This window comes from Lepisosteus platostomus, chromosome 6 (assembly GCF_059453375.1).
Source record: "Lepisosteus platostomus isolate fLepPlt1 chromosome 6, fLepPlt1.hap1, whole genome shotgun sequence".
Taxonomy (NCBI): domain Eukaryota; kingdom Metazoa; phylum Chordata; class Actinopteri; order Semionotiformes; family Lepisosteidae; genus Lepisosteus; species Lepisosteus platostomus.
Genome location: NC_142616.1, coordinates 32,438,466 through 32,455,296, shown reverse-complemented (window position 1 = coordinate 32,455,296; position 16,831 = coordinate 32,438,466). Strand labels below are relative to the sequence as shown.

At 33.9% G+C, this 16,831-nt stretch overlaps 2 protein-coding genes across 5 annotated transcripts in view; one reads left to right on the top strand and one right to left on the bottom strand.

The window, feature by feature from the left end:
* Positions 1 to 1,167, top strand: part of shtn1 (shootin 1) — a 52,765-nt gene extending 51,598 nt beyond the window's left edge. For all 3 annotated transcript variants that reach the window (XM_088635458.1, XM_088635457.1, XM_088635456.1), the window contains exon 17: positions 357 to 1,167. In XM_088635458.1, coding sequence (XP_088491584.1) covers positions 357 to 471 — 115 coding nt within the window. In that variant the 3' untranslated portion in view covers positions 472 to 1,167. The remainder of the gene's footprint in view (positions 1 to 356) is intronic.
* A 906-nt stretch (positions 1,168 to 2,073) lies between these two features.
* Positions 2,074 to 15,659, bottom strand: eno4 (enolase 4). 2 transcript variants are annotated; one of them, XM_088635459.1, is made up of 13 exons: positions 15,388 to 15,659; positions 14,597 to 14,725; positions 11,500 to 11,693; positions 8,872 to 9,017; positions 7,372 to 7,541; positions 7,016 to 7,147; positions 6,435 to 6,503; positions 5,338 to 5,502; positions 5,026 to 5,151; positions 4,513 to 4,708; positions 3,198 to 3,265; positions 2,820 to 2,937; positions 2,074 to 2,312 (listed from the first exon to the last, which is right to left on the bottom strand). In XM_088635459.1, exons 1-13 carry the CDS (start codon positions 15,562 to 15,564, stop codon positions 2,260 to 2,262), a joined length of 1,743 nt encoding a protein of 580 aa, XP_088491585.1. In that variant the 5' UTR covers positions 15,565 to 15,659; the 3' UTR covers positions 2,074 to 2,259. The 2 variants fall into 2 exon arrangements, with proteins under 2 accessions (XP_088491585.1, XP_088491586.1); XM_088635460.1 differs by having other exon boundaries at positions 7,486 to 7,541.
* Positions 15,660 to 16,831: the final 1,172 nt, after the last annotated feature.

The following is a 16,831-nucleotide window of genomic DNA, read 5'->3' as shown; positions in this document are numbered from 1 at the left end:
CTCTTCATAATGTATGAATTAATAATTACATGTGGTCCCCAAAACAAGTCTAGTGTCAAGACTAAAAGAGCTTTGTCTGCTGAGTTGGAATGTGCTTCAGTTGCTTCATATCTTACGGTTAACAAATCATCTGGTTGTAAGAATTTACTGCATACTGCGTGATGGGCTTGTGTGTAGTATGTTGCACCAGTTTAAAGATCTTTTCTTAGTTATGCTTTCTAGCAAATAATCATTAAAATTGTAATGAAATGCATTTCCAAGATTTTGTTAAATCCAGCATAAATTCATTAAAATGATTGCACATACTAAGAACATATTATTCTTGTAACATATTAGAACAATTTATATTTTTTTAGGGATGGACACTGTGAACCTTCATTGCCTGCTAAAGAAAAGTGGACCAACGAAGGGAACAAAAAAAGTGGACAAACGAGTTGTGAAAACATCTCTGAATATAGCAGCAACTGCTGATTAAAGGAATATACATCAAGACTCCAGCTTGATTCCAAGTGGACATAGCCTACAGTATGTTCTATGTCTGTCCAAGTTCATGTGTGTTACATGAGCTGTCAACAGCATTTCAGCTTACAGTAAGCAAGGTGAAAAATTATGATAATTGCTTTATTTCATAGACACCTATCCCTTTAATTTTAAAAATACCAAAGCAAGTCAATAAGTTTAGTTGTACTACTTTACACTTTAGTTGTTCATTTACACTAAAATATTTACCTCTTTTGTATTCTATTTTTATTCTATGAACTCAAAATTTTGATTGTTGAGTCTTTGAGATGTGCTGTTCAAATGTATAGCCGGAAGCCGGAACTATTTTCTGTTAACAAAGGAAACTAAATGAAACTATCGTAGAAACTATGGTACTTTGTGTCAAGAGACAATTATATATTTAAAAAATAAGAAATGGCTACTTTAACAAATTTAAATTTAAATCTAATTTTACTTAAATCATCTCTATGGTTTTATTAATTTGAAATATTACTCACTTTTTGTGTGTTAGTTAATTTTGTGATTATTTAACAAAGTTCCCTTTGTTGTAGTACAGACATTTGACCGAAGCTACCAGGCCTAATCACCTCATCCTTAAAGCCCTTCAAGGTGTCATACAGTACATCTATTTAAAGTACAATAAACATAAACCATGTTTGAAATGTCCTCGACAGTCAGACTGGATCATGAATTATTAAACATGTATAGTACTTTATGTAAAACAGAGTAAATGACATTAAAATCACAGTAGAGTGTTTGGTCAGTTACTGGTTACCATGGTAACAATATTAGCTCAAAACCATAAAGATAGATATTTTTAGTGATTTAAAATTATATTTATTCTAAGAAACCTACAGGAAAAAGCCAAAAAGACAATGAAAAGCCTGCAACAGAAAAATTGTCGTCCTTCATCAGGTATCTGTTTTCTTTATGGATGGTATTTCTTTATCTGCTACTTCCTAACATCCGATAAGTCTTCTTTTGGACATTTTACATGTACTGTAGGTTTATAATGGAAGTAATCATTTATGCTTTTGAGTATTGTGTTCCCCCCATGCATACTGGTGCTTTAATTCTAAAATCTTTGCTGTGTCTGTTAACAGATTTTTTTCCCAGTGAGGTGTCAGCCTCACAGAAAATGGGCACCTCTGTACCAGTCAGGGCAACATCATATTGTGCCAACATTGGGTATGAATGGATTCTGTGACATCTTTTTACAGTATCTATAGAATGAATGTGACATGCCTTCTTAAGATTGCCAGCAGTTTTCTGCAGTGTTGTGACAGTCATAAGAATGTATTGGGTAGTTAATATTCCTTTATAGACCGGTAGGTGTGACTATCCAGTAGCTCAAATCACAACCCCCCACAAAAGATATTAGGGACCCACTATATGCAGAACCTGATGTGTAAGATTCCATTGTTTCAAATCTTGAATGTTTTTTTTAAACATTTAGATAGGATCTAATAGTGTTTGTAATTTAGAAAGATAGATAGAAATGAGTGATCACTTAGGTTAGAAGATGTATTCAGGTTAAGGAAACAACAAATGATTAATATCTGTACTAATAACTGTGACCTAAGCACATAAGGCAGTTTTACTAATATAGTTAATGACAGCAAATGCAGAATATGTTGGTACATACTGCAAAGTATTGTTCCAAATTAAATAATGCATGCTTGACATAAATTCTAGCATAAATTGTTTCTTTTTAATTAAAGAAGTTGAATAATAAACTTATTATGAATGGGTAGATATTCAGTCTCTTGTTTCTTCACAAGGTAAATTGAATTCAAGTTCTTCTGTTGAACCTGTTAACAAGAAAATCACAAAGTACAAATTTAGTACCAATAGGCTGTATAGAAAGCAGTATTTCTGTATGTGGTAACTGTTTTGTGTTTACAGTTATGGGATAACAGGTGAAAGCAGCTCTTCATACAGTGCTATTCATTCTACAGTTAGGTTTTTATTGGGATGTTATTTTTGTGGTCTCCAATTAAAAAAAATAAACTAAATGCCTGTAGATAGTATGAGAAGCTTTTTGTTGTTGCTTAAGATAATCTTTTATTTCTTTGATAGAATTAACTCATTGTTCAGTAATGGTGCAATGTCCTTGTATTTTACATGTAATTAGACTGCCAATTAATAGGACCAATATACATTTTGCCAGATCCTTTCCTTATGATTCCTGACACAGAGTTTCTTTTATAAATCTAAAGAAATACATTCTCACCAGCTGAGCAATTTCTGTCACTCCTCCCTGGCCTTTGTCTACCCTTTTCTACGAGTTGAAAAGACAGAAAGAGAAAAAGCCATACCCAGTATTCCCTGCTGAGCCAATTCTTCCTCTATAGAAATGAGACGGCTGTATTTAGTCACCCGCTCTCCACGACGCAGACCTCCCAATTTGACAAACCTAACTCCCAATCCAACGGCCTGAGGGTATAAATACACAAAGCAAGGATTATTGCAACAGGAAATGTGCTTTCATTTCATTACACAGCAGTGTTTTAGAGCTAAATAGCTATATACGTTTTGGGGATTTATAAGATACCTAAAGTTGATACTTCTAATGTTACCTGATGTATATACAGTAGGAAGCATTTCTTATATTTAAATATGCATATGTTTATGTGTGAACACACATCAGAAATCCAGAATTCTGTATCCCTTCTGTTAAGGATAACTGTACTTACAAGATCTGACAGAGCATCATCACAAGGTTCTCCATCTGTAGTCCCAGTGACAGTTATATATCTTTTACCTGAAATACAACATCTGTCATCTCTTATCTAATACCACCATTACACAAGAAAACAATTTTTATAACATATTCAGTATTGTGTAACCTGTGCAATAACTACATTGGAATCTACTTAGAACAGATTACACAACTTTACAAATTTTGCTTTCATTTCACATTTGCTTACTAAAATTGTGCTAATTTTAAAATATAAAAACAATTACACTTGACCTTTATTTTAAATGTTTCATAAAACATTGCATATTAGCAGCATGATCTCTTGAACAATAATTACATTTCTTGATATTTCCGGAGTTCTTTTGCATTCAAGTGACCTTTTAAGTAGAACAAAACCTAGTGTTCATCAAATTTATTTAGTTTTATTGGCGTTTAGTTTTAGGCACATGAAGTCCCTTTAGACTTCTTTTTGTTCTGTTCTGTTTGCCATTTAAAAACGCCAAATAACGGCTAAATATAAGGCAAGTCAAGCAGTGTTTAACTTCATATCTTAGCCTTTGAGATCAAACTCTCAAGTACAGTTTACATGTCATGCAGGACACTTGTCCCAGAGCCCATTTATCTCTTACACATTAATCTGTAGACATGGTGGTTGTTTCATGATTCCTAAAATGTTCCCCAAACTGGGAATAATTGCTATCCCATACCCTTTCCATTATACCATTTTTAAATTATAGAAATGGCATAGAATTAAAATTTTGTTACCTAACATCTCATAAATACATAGATCTATTTTTTCTAAACTCTTTCCTTGTTAGATACATCTTTCTTCACAAGACAAGCCTCTTTCTAGCAAACATTAATAGCTCTTTGTACTCTCGTCATTAATTTTGTACTGTTGTTGTCATGTAATTTTAGAAGAGCACTGTCATACCTGATTAAACCGTGCTTGGTGTTTTTGATTTGCATATGGAAGAGGTCTATGTACAGTACATCCAGGACACCCAGATAAACATTATCTACATTTAACTGATTTTGTCACCCACCAAGCCCGTTACACAAAAAGAGCAAATTCTGTCATTCGTAATGCTCTGTGAATACTACATCTCTTTATTAAGAGTGATGCATATATCCTTGGCTATACAGTTAAAATAGAAACTTTAAACTTAATATTGAAATGATTTTTTAGTTAATAAAAATAAATAGGTGTATATTTGTGATATTAAAAGAATAAAGTTGCCATCTGGTGATCACAGTGATTAAATATTTCAAGCCCATGTTGAGATCAACGAATACTGTACATTCCTTACCTTCCATTTGCTTGGTGACTTCAATCAAATCAGAGACAGTTGTCTGATTGGTCTGTTTCAGGACTAAACCATTAATGCCAGCCAAGGCCAGGCTATCCTCATTTAGATGTGAACAGATGGGTTTTAATGCAAATTCAGCAAGAAGATAGCATCTGTGACCAATAGTAGTGTACAGCTTGTCCCACTGTTCCCGATCCTGTTTCAAGCAAAGTACAAAGTTGGATCAAAAATCTGTGGATCAACTGCATTTCATCTTCTTGCACATAGGAAACTGTGAATGTTTACAATAGTAAGCTGTTATTCCAGTTCCAGTAGCGTTCTAAATCTAATCACTCAGTAACCTTTTCTTTTGTGTAAAACCAAATTTGTGAAGTTAATATTTAAGGTTAAAATGCATGAGGAGAGAAAATACATGAGTTTGTCAAATGAAAAGGTTACACAAAAACAAACTATATCAATATGAACCTGCAGCTGCTAAAACATATTTGAAAAGAGAAAGTAAGTGTGATTTACCTCTTTTCTCAAAGGATCAATCAGAGCAATAACTCCTGGGTATCTGCTTGTTAATTCAACATACATGTCCACCATTTCATCAGGAGACTTGGAGGTTCCTATGGACACTTCATATTTGCCTTTTTGCTGTGGTTAAACAAGGTAAATGTGAACTGTTTATATTTTTGCAATTCAAAGTTTGAAGTTTATTTTGTAAAATGATTAAATTGATCAGTTCCACAAATTTTAACGTGTTTATAGCATTGGAACTGTTTTTATGTGCTCTACCTAAAGTTTAGAAATCTTATGATAGATATTTTTTGTACTACTTACATAGTCCATTAGCTTGTGTGCAGCACAGTTTACTGCAAGATGAATGTCAGTCCCAAGTGTAAGCCCAAGGCTGCTTACTGTCTCTGTAATAAGGTCTAATGGCTGTTCAAAACGATCATATCCGACTACTAGTGCCCCGGAATCTGAAATTGTATTTGGCACAGGCTGCAAAAGAGCAAAGAACACACTTAACGTATCATTTACGTGGGTTAGAGTTTATTAAACTGTGCATCTAGTGAGCATATTAAACATTTATTTCAAGATGTGAAAGGACTGGAAGTCATTTTAAATGAATGGCAAATGGCACATCATAGTAAATGAACTCTTTCTTAAACAGTAAATAAAAAATTAAATAGACCAATATACCCAAAATCCAAACTTAATTTATTAGCATCCTTTGCTCTTTTTCTTCACTGTACTATAGTGTTACCTCTGATTTCCTTACAAATTTAACTTACAACTGAATTATTAAAATAATTACTGGTTAGTTTCAGTAAATAGTCATTACTTTCATTGGTTCAATACTAAATAACTTTAAGGTAACCTTACATTAGTCATTCTTTAGTGTTATATGATTTTTTATAGTACAAGACACATTAAACAACTTTATCATGAACAGATGTACTACTACCTACAGTAGGGTGCCGTAGAATCATCAGATCATGTGCATTCACAATATTGATGGAAAATAATACTGCTTTTGTGTCACGGTATATAAAAGAAATTTAATAGGTGTAATTTACTATTGGCATCCTGCCATTCATCTGGCTAAATAATAATCTGCATGCCATCAAATTGGATAAAATGCTGGGACTGGGTAAAGCATTAGATTCTGACATAAAACTAACATTGACGCTGGTGATGAAGATATAAATGATGTAAAATGTATATTTAACTTGTAAAAACTAATATCAGATTGACAAATGTGACTGTTGGTTAACAGGTAATTTCAGGGCATTGATATCAGCATATTACTTTCAATTTTTTTTTTTACTTTGAAGTAACATATAATGATTCTAAAATGGCTATTTTTGTATACACCTCATTCCGTATGCAATATAAGAACATGCATGTCAGAAGTCTAGGATATTCCTTACCCCTGTTTTTGAAGCAGACTTCATTATTCTTCCCATCTCGCTTCGAAGCTCAAGAAGTATTTTAAAATTCTGCTCAATCAAAAAGAGGCAGTATTTTCAGATAATTCAAACATGTTTAATATCATTTTCTTATTAGCTATTAGCAGCCAAATGAGCCAGAAAGGCCAAATGGCCTCCTTTCACTTGAGATAGAAACCTTGTTTATGTTTTATTCAAGATTTAAGTGTAAAATATAGAATGCCTTTCAAATTAAGCACTTTTTCATTCAGATCCAATCAACCCTCCAGATGGGTATGCTTAGGCTCCTTTTCTGTCAAGTGTCATTATTGACAGTAACTTCAGCTAAATATATATAAAACTTTTTTGCAAATCCACTAAAAATATTGAAAGTTCTGACTGTCCATTGTTTAAAACCTCCCTTGGAAATATTATTTTCCAGTCTACAGTAAGTCATTCCAAAATGAGATTTATATACATACATATTATTAGTTCAGAAATACCTGTCTATAAAACAATAAGGATTCACAAAAATGTTACAAACGTTCTCAGCATTATGAAGAAAAGATCATAAGATACTGTACTTGTTTAAACCTTTGCCCAGGTTTTGGGATGAGAATTATTTCATCCATAAGGTTCAGTTTTCCAGGTGATGATTTTCCACAAGAAAGTAAAGTTACCATGGGCAATGGAATGTGGAATTCCTTGGGACACTCCTGGAGAGGAAGAACCACAAAGGTACTTGATTTTCATTTCCTTTTTTGTCTTGAGTTTTCCAGATTTCTACAATTTTCTTATTATATGCAATTAAAATTCTTTACATTGTGCATTAATTGTGTCCTACAGCGTTAACAATATAGGAAACAATTAATATTGTATTTTGTATTTCATATGAAAGTTCAAGTGAACTAAAGCAGTACAAACAGGAATGAATACCAACTTGGCTGTGTTTCAGTGATGCTATGTGCTGGTAGAGGGGAATGCCTTTAAAGTGTGCTGCAGCCTTGGCTACAGCAAGTGACACAGCTCCTATGGCCATACTGCCAGGTAGCACCTGCTCTGGTGGCTCTGCTGGAGGAATGGGCTTCTCTTGGTGGTTGTTCTTTTTCCCTGGAAATGTAAAAAAACACTAAAATATGAGGTCTGAAATGGACTGTCTTATTATTTTCACTCTCACTTCCAAAGTTAGTTTTAAATTTACTGATTAAGTAGATTTTTGTGTAGTTGTGTATGTAAATGCTGTTGTAAAGTAAGATATTTAAACACACATATTAGGATAAGTTTTATGAAATCTTTAATTTGGTTCAGAACTGTAGCTATAATGTAAATTAATCAGTTTAGTATTCATTTGAAAGTGAAAGGCCTTACTCTCACATTGAACATTTCTGTAAATGTAATTTACTAGTATTCTTCATTAAAAACCATGATGAAGTCAAGATTGCTTCTCTTCCCTCATACTGTATTTCTGTGAAACCTGGGACACTGATGAAACAATGTCATTACTAACTCATTTGTATTTAAAACTGATGGTGAGCATTAGCAATATAAATAAATAGCTGGACCAATAACAAGAATAAACGTAATCACTGAAATACATTTCTTCTACAGATGAAAGTACTTAAAAAAACAATTGCATAAAATGTAGACTTCTGAACTTCCCAAGTTATTTTTACATAAATCTGGTACTGAATTAGACTTATTTGTTCATAATTAGCATCCTGCTTAGTGTGCAGATCTCATTGGGATTTGTAAATGCTAGGAGCAAAAGCTTTAGCATGCTACTGTAGTTGTGGCTTCCCGTTTTAGTGTATGCAACAACAAAGATTTCAGCAGCTGCCTCATCTGACCTCCTTCATCCGCAGTTCTGAATCTAGCCCTATTCCTTAAGAGGGCAGCTACTGAAAAGCTGTTCCCTGTCCAAACCGTGGACAACTACAGTAACATGCTAATGCTATTGCTGTTAGAAGAATACGTGTTGACTCCAGTCTATAACGATTGTATTGAAATGACTTTTATACTTTAATATACTGTATGTACTACATGTGCGTGAATGAGATTGGAATGTCTACATCTTTAAAAACTATTATTAATGTAGCTGTTAACTTCAAACTAGAGGAATTGTTCCCATTAAACATTCCATTATATTTTTCCCTTAGACATGGAAGTAGAAATTGAATTAAACTATCCATACAACAGCCATACTATTATGCTGTTTTTTCATTCTACATTCAACCCATTTGTCCTTTTAGAGTGCATTGCAATATACAGTACATACAATCTGAATGTTGTGTACTAAGTTGTTTTACCTTCAAACAGCATATTTTCTCCATTCATACAAATGCCACAAATAACATCTTGTTTTTATTTTATTTCTGAAAATTTCTATATTTAACTAAGAACCGTGTGGAACTCCAGGAACATCTGAGAGCCACTGACTGACCTTTGGCGCTGGTCTTTTTGTCTTTGGAAGCTGTGGGTGGCATGGGTGGTGGGGTGGCCTCAGGAAGAGATTCAGAGAGCTGTTGCTCCTCCTTTTCTCTGCTCTTTCTGTCCTGCTCTTCCAGAGAGCGTGCAGCAAAAAAATCACTGCAACAGATGACACTTCCATTTGGCCTTCATCCAAAAATCATGTTTGAACTGTCATGCAGAAAATGCAATCTGTTTACTCACATGAAGATCAAGATATGTTTCTGTTACCATCCTCTCAATATTGTATGCTGGTAAGAAGCAGATTTATCAGCATCTGATAGTATACATAGTATGCATTATTCTTCAAATATGATAAAATACAGCAGTATTCAGGTATAGGTAGAAAATACCAGAAAACTGTGAAACAACCACCATATTTTACAAAATGCATGTTTACATTATTTTAAAAATCATACCTATATCCCCAGTTTCTAAGAATCTACCCTGAAGCAGAGTCTTAATAAAGCACTTTCAATAAATCCATCCTTCTTTTAAAGGAGGCCCCTCTTGAATTGGACCTTCTTAAATTATGTTGCATGTAACACAGATACTGCATTATTGGTTAAAAAAAGATCATCACTCTTACAGTACATACTATATCAAACATATGTTTAAATAAACTGGATGGTTAAAATATATATTTTATATGCTAAGAAAATGGATTTTATTTGGTTTCAAAACAAGATAATCTTTAATAAAATCAATGAAGGACGCAAAGTGAAAGGACAGAAACTAGTGGCTTTTTCATAGGTCATTATAGAACTGAGTACTGAACCTCATGTTTCATCAGGAATTCATGTTAGGTTTAAAGAATGGAGAATGATTTGCAAAGCTTGTTTCTTCAATGATAAGATCTGCTCTGACAATCAGCAGAGACATTAACCTTTGGTGCCATAACTTGTAATTCCAAAGAACCATATAATACAATTCAATTGAATATAATATAATATAATTCAATTTCATTACAACATAATTATTTGATACTGAATAAAACCAGATGATTTGTTTTTCTGTTCCAAGATAGTGTTTTGGGGTTTTAACATTAGAAATTGGTCATTTCATTCAATTAAAGTGCAAAACTAATGATTAAACCCCACTTGCTGTATATACGTAACACATACTTATTGGTCTCGTAAAAAGAAAATGCTTATGAAATTTTTTAAATATATTTTTCTAAAAACTTTCCCTAACTATCTTTAATATTCAAATTAGTTGTTCCCATATGCAACAACTTGTCATTGCCATTTGCCTGTGAAAGAAACACTGAAGCATATCCATATTGTAGCTGTTGCCCAAAAGTGTTGGGAGGGGTTACTATCACTGGCGTTCCAGCCAGGTCCTTAAGACCATTGAAGATACAATCTGCAGACAGATCAGTGACCTCACGTGTGTCATGCCACACAAACCATCACTGTTATTAGAACTGGAGAACAACTCAGGCAAACTTCAACTACATATTTTCTTGAAACTGCAAGTGACTGGGGTATAATATATTAATTAGGAAGGTAGTTAAAGTTCCTTCAGCACGTCAAAGGCATGTGCTAGATGTGACCGTCTACCTTAAGAGGTAGTGGGTGCATTTCAATTATATGGTATAAACCAATGACTTGACAGAGACAGAATGAAGAGGTTCTGTGAGACCCAGATAGCAGAAACAGGAAATCCTGGCTGTCAAAAATATTGGCCAGAGGTCAGGTCAGAGAAGCTGAAAGATTACCAGATATGCGTCTCATTCCCTTACAAACCTTAAGAAATACAGATTTAGCAGGATTTATGTAAACATGAAATGTATAAAAACTGCAGAAACATTAATTCTATGGCAATTGTGCTATGGTAGCTTCCATGCGTTGCAAACGTATCAGGGTAGGAATCAATCCAAGAGATCTTGGATGGTGAAAGCCCGTGTATTAGCCTCTACAGGTGCTGCAGTAAATAAAGTTAAAAATCGCTATACTGGTGTGTCCTGAGAGTGCAACTTGTTATGCTGGACCTGACTAAAGAGAAAAGATAGAGGTGGTGAATAAGGTGGTGATTGCTGCAAGCAGGGCTGGCAGACCAGGTGTACCCATCAAAGTAGACCATAGGAAATTCAAATATAGGAAAGGCAATCCATCCCTCTAAAATACCTACTACTTGTTAGACATCACAGGGGCAAATAGGAGAAGAGCCCTCAGCAATGCTATAAAAAATGACATTTTAAACAATAAAACATGAAATTAGGGAATAATAAAACTTGGTTGCCAACAGAAACCAAGCTGGCTGCAAATTATTTATTTTTTTCTTTTTTATCATTTAGAATATCAAATTACTTTTCATTACCTTCGCACTCAATATGGAAATGCAGATTGGTTCTTTACATCTGCAGTGAGCTATACCATATGGTGGAGAATGAGATGTTGTGTCTTTCACAAACATCACTGGAAGCCTTAGATGTCTGGGAAACCACAGATGTCCTTTTATCAAGATGAAGTAAAAAATAACATGATATACCATTTTACATTTATCAGATAAAATATTGCAAATTGTTCTTTGAGCCAGTATGTTCCATGATCCTCAATTCTTTTGGAGAATCATCTTTGGAAGAGTAAAATATGAATACCTTAGTAATTTATCCACTCCTGCTTGGTCAGCAGGTTCATACCCCTTTAACATTGTAGTTAGAGACTCATTGATCCATTGAAGTGCAGTCAGAACTGAATCTTTCCTTTTGGCGTCAACATCAAAAACACTGGTATCTTGCACACTATAATCTTGGACTGCATCAGGACTGGATATCACAGCTGAGGAGACTATCTAAAATAAAGGAACACATTTTAGAACTGGGTTTCTAGAAGGACACTCGTATGTAAATGAACTGCAACTTATCTTGCATGTCAGCTGCCACTCACTGCTCCTCATTCAAACATACTGTAATGTTAAGCTGTGGGAGGCTTACAAGGTACAAAGGATAAGCTTTGGACAAAGCTAATAAAACTTCATTCACTCACACACCCTAATGCTTTGGACACTGACAGTCTGATTAAGTGATAGGTCACAGTGTGTAGTTTGAGAAGCATTGCACTGTATCTGGGAATAAATGCAAGTGATAAAATACATTTGGGATATACCATTACACTGTGCCTAATGAAAGAATATACTGTACTGTATGTGTCTTAGGAGATTCACTGCATGCAAAGTTCATAGCAATGCTGTATACTGTGCTTTTTCTCATTAATTTCTAAACAATTCTATGTTCTGCTGCCTTGGTAATTTGCTACAGTTTCTGCTTAAATGACTTGATCTTGTAACAGTAAGTTCAAGAAAAATTAGTTCTGATGACCTGTTTTTTAACATTTTAACATGAAGTTATCATAGCTGTCCTTTACTGTCCTTTTTCTTCCATTTTTCTTTCAGATTTTTCAAAATTTGATATTAAACCTGGAAAGTATTTGTGTAGAGAAAATATATATAGATTATAAAATTTAAGTGGCATTAAATAATTAAACAAAACAACTCCTGTCATTTGTAAATACTTCTACTGAAACACTGTTCTCTTTAGCAAACACCTTATTTGATTTCCATTTACTCAAAATTACTTTGCTTTACTGCTGTTAAAGACTATAAATCATGGTTTTCAAAGTGCTATTGTGACTGCTTATAATGAAAATGAACTTGCCTTCAAACATGATTTTTTTTTATTTCATTACATGTTTAATTTCTCATTGCACCATAAGTTAATTGCACAATGACCAGAACAGATTACAGCGAATTTGTTAAAAGTGACACAATTTAATTAACAGTACAGCAGCAAGAATGCAATATAAAGATATTTAGCACTATGATTTACCTCGCTTGGCATGTGCTTTGATTGGCTGAAATCTCTGAGTTCACATGTTGGTTACTGCTGCTGAGGCAGCCAGCACTAACATAGTCACCCCACACTGACCTGAAGCCAGCAGCATGGTTTGAAGGGGGAGTATCTGAGTTAATCACTAACCTTGTAATTCTCTGTCACTCAGAATTAAGATCAGAAATCTCATTGTGTCCAAAAGATAGCAGCAGTAATAACACCAGAACACTGTTTAATGCTTTCAACGTAGTAAGCTTGAGCCTTATTAATGCATTGGAGATTATTCTTTTACTAAATTACAGGTTTAATGTATGATACAAGCTCTATCCTAATCTTCTATGTTGTGAAGATACTTATTCTTCTTAAGTCCTGTTTTCTTCTCCATTTGTAATGTCATATCTAATTTGCCATAACTATCTACAAACTGTAATTGTGAGGACTGGGGATCATTAGGGTATCCTGTGAAGGCCCCCTGTAACCTATATTTTCCCAGCTGCTGCCTTTTTGAATTAGAAAAACTGAGATGGCAATCATACATACACTGCCTCTTTTCTTTAACAAACATTCTTACAATATAGTTCCTCTCCGCTACATCTCAGTATGAGATACTTTTTTAACAGCAACACCTACACCAAATTGATTCAAATCTAACATTTTGCACCATCACAAGTCATTACTTCTTTTCCAAATCCCAAATGGAATATTTATAAATGGTTAGTTCCACAGCTGAGTTTGCAAATTATTTGCAAACTGACTGGCACTGACAATCATACAAACTGATCTCACTCCATGAATCAGTGGTAGTTAGTGTACACATTATTTGGTGTTCTTAAAAGCAAAGTCATTCTGAGAGTATTTCAGGCACCAGCATCTTATAGTAGTGTAACTTCACTGCTTTCATGTTACACAGGCTAAATTTCAGGATCTATGACACCTCTGGCTTATGGGTCAGTTCGTTACAAAATAAGATATTTCAAATAAAAATAAAGTACTGTCTCAGATTTTAATTAAGCACATTACCTGTGTGGTTGTTAATGAAGAGGAGCGCATTTAAAATATCTATTAGATTTGGCCAGCAGCTCAGAAGTCATATTTATTTACAGTTTTACATTTTGGGGGCATTCAAAATTCAAATTGCTGTATACCAAGATTCATTTGAGATACTCTAATGGTTTTGGTCACCATGTTGGAAGTAAAGCCTGACTTGAAAAATTAGGTAAATGTGAAGAGACCAATGCTGAAACATTATGAATTTCAAGTTAAAGGATACAGTCTGCTTATTTACGTATGATATGAACTCTGTTTAAATGTAATATTTTTGCTTTCAAATATAGGTTTTCTCCATGTTTGCCACATGGTTTCTGGGAAGAGTCTGCTCTTGGCAGTCTAACTATGACAGGATAAGCTATCAGAAGCAACCTAGCATAAAATATAAGAATACTGGGGGATACTCTTTCATTGCAGTGTATACGAATTTGACAATCCGGTATAATCAACTGCTTTACATGTTTGCTGATTAAAAACACACCATGTAAATATTAGCATCATAGGTTCCAAAGATAAATAAATCTGAACTGCATTAGCATAATATTTAGTGATATTAGCCGTGTGTTATCTCAGAACATAAAATTAAAAAGGTTTAGAAAAATCTTCTCAGAAAGAAGTATTCCAAACGTTAGTAACACCTCCTAAATGAGCAGTTTTTTAAAGAATATTTGATGTTTGGGTTTTCTTAAACAGTTTGTCAGAAACTGATTTTGTTTGGGGTCATCAAGATCATCATGCTAAGCCAACAATCACAATTACTCTTTTAATACAGGTTTCCAAAGGTTCATATTGAATTAAAAGCAATAAAAAATATGAGTACCTTTTCCTCATTTTTTGTGATGCAAACAACATCTGCTTGGACTGTTGGTTCTCCCTTCCCATCATACACTTCTTTTCCCAAGAGTCTGTAAATCACTGGTGGTGTTGAAAATCTAGAAAAGTAGTTTGCCTAAACAGAGAAAAATGGGTGTAATTTGTCATTATTCACTTGTTCACACAAAAATGAAGAAAAGCAGAAATTATTTAATCAATCGATCAGTCTTAAATCTTTTCTTCTAAGCACCTACAGTATTTTATTCTAGGCTATATTACAGGCTTTTATTCTGTAAGCAGGTTTCTTACTCCAATTATAAGATTTAATATTGGGAACATTTCTATCACATAGCTCATTTTAAAAATGTATTGCGTACTGATGTTTACCTTTCTCTGATTCGCTGACGTCTAGCTACAATGGGAATATATTTAAAAGCAATACGGACAAAAATAAACGTTTTCACCGGAGTATGGATCTCAGTACAGTTCTTTACACAGATACGCTAACTCCTGCCTTACACAGTGACATCTTGATAACCATCTCCGCTGTACAAAAACACCACTATAAAACACGCAGATTGAGTTGAAGATTCCTCGTTACCACATTGTACTTTTATGTAAAATATAATACTGCTGCTATTTGCATGTTTCAAGTCGGTAAACATTTTATGAATAATCAAAAGTTTAAAGAGGTTTTTTCTTATTTGGTCCCGCGCTCGTATTAACAACAATACAAAGTACTGAAGAACAATAATATTTATTAAAAAGCAAAAGAAAACTAGTTTTGTCTACGCGTACCAAATATCCGTACACATCATCTGGTTTTTCGTAAAACATTAAGTTGAGAACATCCTCCATTTTCTGTGGAACTCCATTGGCTCTGTAGTATTCTGCAGCTCTATTTTTTAACTCGTAAAATTCACGATCTTCTTTAGAAAGCTGACTGCCTTTATTGAGAAAACATTTGTAAGACATGACTTGTTTTGAGAAGGAATGAACGGTTTATGTTATCTGCTTTCAAATTTCTGAAGTGATACAATGTGTCTGTGCCTGCTACAGCGTCTAAGGGTTGCCTGGGCAACACAAAACCACAAAGGCATCGCGAGAGTTTGACGAAGTACTAGCAGAGGGGTGAGCGAGTATTTTGATTAATCGTATTCATTTTTCTGACTCACCTTTTAGAAAAAAACTATGACATTCACAATACCGTTTCACTTACATCAGTTTTGCAGACTTGTAGTGTTTACTTATTCGCACTGGGACTACTCGAGTGGTAAATTCTGCCGTTCAAATGATCTGGATAAAGGGTAATAAAGGGAAACTTTGTGGCAACTTCTCTTTTTGTACAGAATATACTGAGTTTGCGGAAAATTTTATCTCCGTATAATGTTTTTCTTTTAATGACAAGTTTATTTTTTGAATGTTTACTTTCCACTTATGTCATGTGGCAAAGAAAATATAGAAAATCTGCAGTTGCTCTACCACTTTTAAAACTTGTTTCTTCACTGTTTCATTCTTTTTATAACACAGTACGCCATAGATATTAGTATTGTACCTTAGTATAGTACTTGAGGTGCTTAAGCATTTGGAGTGTTGTACTTGTAAAGTAGCCTAGTTATACTATATTATTTTCCCACTTCAGGGCTAGTTGCCATGGTAATTTTAATTTCTAAATACTCCCCCACAACCTTCACAGTTGCCTCTAAATATATTCATATACTTAATGAACTAAATATTGATTTAGAATGAAAATCCTAGAATACATTCAACATATCTTCTTTTGTAATCAAAACTAAAGACTAAAATACTGCTGTGATTTGTGATATTGTATGAATATAGAGAACATGTCAAAAACAGTTACTTGATATTTTTAAACACACTACATTCAAATTTATTCATGCCCCAGCAATCAGTATTTTACACCCTACTTTGGATAACTTGCTCCAGATTGCATGACCTGTGCTTTTGATCTGCTTTCTTCAGATCATGTGGTAAATGTTCTACTCCAAATGTTATGGCCCATAAAGAACACAGTTGTTTATTCTCTCTTGCCCTTTGGCCATTGAATGTGATGCATACTGGACATATTTATTATCATTAAAAGTCCATTGGCAACCAAGCATGACAAAAGCACCAGTTGCACCAGTTTTTGATTTAAATATCCCAAGAAACCTTGTAATCCAAATGTTCCTCAATTCTAACCAGGACATCAGGACCAGAGTATGCAAACCAGCCCTAAAGC

Coding starts and splice junctions, on each gene's coding strand:
- eno4 (XM_088635459.1), bottom strand. CDS start 15,564: ATGTCTTACAAATGTTTTCTCAATAAAGGCAGTCAGCTTTCTAAAGAA. Junction 5,152..5,337: donor CACACAAGCTAATGGACTAT/GTAAGTAGTACA, acceptor GTTTAACCACAG/CAAAAAGGCAAATATGAAGT. Junction 2,313..2,819: donor GGCTCAGCAGGGAATACTGG/GTATGGCTTTTT, acceptor TCTTGTTAACAG/GTTCAACAGAAGAACTTGAA.